Genomic DNA, 3706 nt, shown 5'->3' on the forward strand with positions numbered 1-3706 from the left:
AATGTAGTGAAAGCAAACCAGTACAGCATCTGGGTAGAGAATCCCAGAATGCAGTGCTCTCCCTACCCAAAACTGCCATTCAACTCATTTCCAGGGGTATTAAAGGCCTGAGCCCCCATGCTGTCTTTCCACAGGTTCTCTGAAAATGCTACAGTGTCCCACAGTCTACCCAGGTGTCCTTGGAAACAATGCTGGCTGCCGCTTATTGAATACACCTGTAGGTCAGAGCTGAGAGGATCCTAAGATTGCTTGAGGCATTTGGGAGGGGGCTCCAGTAAAGAGCAGTGAGCAGAAGCCAGGGAGCTGTATGCTTCAGCCAGCAAGTGGGGATATGAGCCCACCATTGTCTTCCAGCTTGAAGTCTCAGAGACTTCAGAAGCATGAGCTGTAATGAAATCCAGCAGCCTGGGTTTTCAGCTGCCCTGCACTGTGGAGGTCAGCCAGGATGAGAGTGTGGGCAGCAGTCTCCATGGAGAGGTCCTTGCAGAGGGCATCCTCGCACATGACCTTCAAACACTCCAGGCCATACTTGTCGGCAGCTGCAAGCAGAACATCTGCCATGCTGTGGAGATCCGGTGCCTTCCCAGTGTAAATGAAGCCCATCATTGCCCTGAAGCCTTGAGGCTCCAGATCGTGGATCTCAATGTGGTTTGTTCTGCTCTCCTCCATGTCATGTCCAAACATGGCTCTGAAAACTGGAGAGCAAGCTGCTAAGATGGCCTTGTGAGCCCAGAATTCCTGGCCAGCTACCACCAGGCAGCAGTCTGTGAAGAAGGAATTCTCCCACAGCTCTCCTAGTTCATCTGCCAGAGTGCACCTTGGAACCTGGATCCCTGGCATCGTGGTCTCGTCAGAGAAGCCGAAGGAGTCTTGGACCACAGTCACCTTGCATCGTAGGCTGAGTTCATTGTCTTCGAGCAGCCAAGGCTCCTGGGCCAAGAGGAAATCTCGAAGGATGAACTTTCTGAATCCCCACTGTTGATTTTCTAGGAACCTGAAGAATCTTGGGCTCTTCATGCCTTGTGTTTCCTCTCCTTCGGAATCGATGATCCAAAACTGGAACTTTGCCCACACTGGTCTCCTTGGGCAGCTGAGCAACGTTAGGTAAACTGACAAGTAGCCCTCGCTTTCTTCATCCACCCCGTTCGGGTGTATTTTCAAACTCCATCTGTTTTTGTCCCTGGCTCCTGAGGAGAAGGTTGGGCTTTCAATGGCTTCCCTCATTTCCCGCAGGATAGAACAGAAGTTGCTGATGGTCCATCTGTAGGTGAATTTCTGGAAACTCACTTCTGTGAAGCCCCAGCTCTCGGCTGCCAGGTCCCCTGACATATCTGCTAGTGGCAGTTTGACAGTTAACCTGGCTCCAAAATGAATAGGTAGGGCGTTTTCTTCTTAAACCTAGAGGTCACAATTACAGATACCTGTAACACAAAAAATAAAAGACCAGAGACTGATATTGGGGCTCAAGCTTCAATCTGAACGTCAGGCAAGCAAAGCAGCCAAGCCACTAGCTCTTGCCTCTACCTCAGGCTCCACGTGCTCTCCCCAAGCATTACACTGCTGCCTCTCCTCAGCCTAACTGGAGATAATCTTGAGCCTGACTACTGAAAGACACAGCTCCTATCGTTTATACCACTCTATTGCTGGGATCAAGGGCATGAGCTCTGTTAATCTTTTAGGCTGGTTCAATCTAGTGTGGCCCTGGGTAGATTTGAACACACAGTTATCCACCTGCCTTTGTCCCACGAGTCCTCGGAGGAAACGTGTCTGCCTGGCTTCACTGGCTAAGCAGTATGGTTGCTTTGCTCTTTTGATCACCAGTGACTTGAGAAATTGTAAACTATGTATCACTGCAGACACATTTTTAGAATTTTGTTTTCTGCTTTCCTCTGTATCCCCAACTCTTTGGAGCTGGAGACTTGGGTCTCGCTGAAATTTTCTATCCAGATTTCAATGTTAGATTCAGAGAAGACAGATTGAGCTTCTAAGGATAGCTGCAATCTCACCACCACACTGTTTCCTTTTCTAGATTGAATCTTAGTTCAACAGGTAACTACTTTTGACAATTTTACTCAACTCTTGGATGGTTTGGAGCACTTTATGCCCTCTTATCAAAAAATGTTGTACCAGGGTTCCCTAGAGAAACAGAACAGATAGAAAGAAACTCTGACCATATGAAGAAAGGGGATTCCTTAGAATGACTTAGGTCTGTAGGCCTGATAGCCTCACAGTATCTAGCTGTGAAGAGAAAGTGCAAGACCTCAGTACTTACTCAGTCCAGAAAGTGGGACCTGTCCACTGGTCTTCAGTATATTCTGGAAGTCAGGAGAAGTAGTCGCTAATGCCAGTGAAGGGAGGGACTTGCTGCAAGGCAAGGGCCAGCTGGCAAAGAGGAAGACCTTCCTCTATCCATGCCCCTTTATTGTCTCCCACCAGTGGGTGTGGATTATTTACAGATCAAGGTCTGAATTAAGGGTGTGTTTGTCTTCTGGCCTCCAGATCAGGATTAGATCTATGTATCCCTGTAACTCCAAGGTTCCAGTTGGAATTGGATCTACCTATCACAACTGAAGCAGTGCTCTCGATATTGGGATGTCAGTTTATTCCAGATAAAGTCAGATCAGGGAACAAGAGTAACCATGAGAAGTGTAGTTTGCTTCTTGTGCTACATGAAGATTCTACATTCTACTCGTTCAATCATGGGGACTAAGTAGATTCCATCTGTCAATACCTTATATTTTGTTTGTTTGGTATTTTTCTCATAACTGTGTTCATTTTATCATTTGTAGAAGTTTAAAATAAAGTTATTTTACATACTGATCCTGGGTCACTCTCAATCCCCCAGCAAAGCACACATTCTACCCACCCCACCTCCAATCCACTCTTGAGGATCCCCTGGGAACTGCACAAAGCTTCTCATCCCTTCAAGAGCAGAGCTGCCCAGATTCCATGTCTTCTCTTCCACCAAAGGGACCAGGTAACCAGCAGATCCAATGCCTAAAGATCGCCTGCGAACTGCAACATACTTCTCATCCCGTCAATATCAGAGCTCCCCAGATTCCATATCATCTCTTCCACCAAAAAGACCAGGAAACCACCAGACCCAGGAGACCAGGGGACCAGCTGGTCCGGTGGGAGAATGTATAATAGGCCGTGTATCCAGGCCATCATTCCAGTGACTGGGGATTGGCTAGATTCTGCACAAAGCTTGCCATCCAGGCAGAAGCCAAGCAGCACAGATTCCAGATATTCTATTCCACCAACGAGACCAAGAAACGAGCAAGTCCAGACCAGGAGATTAGCTGCTCTGGCTAGACAAGGTAAAATATGCAGTGCATCCTATGGGAAGGTCTGTGTAGTTCCTGGGTGATGTCCTGCATCTGGGACTGCATTCTAGTGCCTGTGGTCGCCTAGGAACTCCATATAGCTTCCCATCTCTGCTGGAGCCTTACAGCCCAGATTCCAGATTTTCTCTTCCAACAATGTGAAAAGGAAACCAGTAGTTCCAGTACTAGTATATCGACTGTGAACAGCACATAACTTCCCATGCCAGCATGAAGCTAGCAGCCCAGATTCTATGTCTTCTCTTCAACCAACAAGACCAGAAAACCAACAGATCTAGGAGACAAGGGGACCTTCTGGTCCCGTGGAACCATGTTAAACAGTCCCTGCATCCAAGCATGCATTCCAGTGCCTGGAGATCACT

General features: G+C 47.7%; 1 protein-coding gene across 1 annotated transcript; it reads right to left on the reverse strand.

The window, feature by feature from the left end:
* Window positions 1–235: 235 nt before the first annotated feature.
* On the reverse strand, window positions 236–1416 carry LOC121138223 (speckle-type POZ protein-like). The gene has a single exon (XM_040740988.1). The coding sequence runs from the start codon at window positions 1327–1329 to the stop codon at window positions 373–375; it is 957 nt and encodes a 318-aa protein (XP_040596922.1). The 5' UTR covers window positions 1330–1416; the 3' UTR covers window positions 236–372.
* Window positions 1417–3706: the final 2290 nt, after the last annotated feature.

Source organism: Mesocricetus auratus, unplaced genomic scaffold (assembly GCF_017639785.1).
Source record: "Mesocricetus auratus isolate SY011 unplaced genomic scaffold, BCM_Maur_2.0 contig_11496_pilon_obj, whole genome shotgun sequence".
Taxonomy (NCBI): domain Eukaryota; kingdom Metazoa; phylum Chordata; class Mammalia; order Rodentia; family Cricetidae; genus Mesocricetus; species Mesocricetus auratus.

Coding starts and splice junctions, on each gene's coding strand:
- LOC121138223 (XM_040740988.1), bottom strand. CDS start 1,329: ATGTCAGGGGACCTGGCAGCCGAGAGCTGGGGCTTCACAGAAGTGAGT.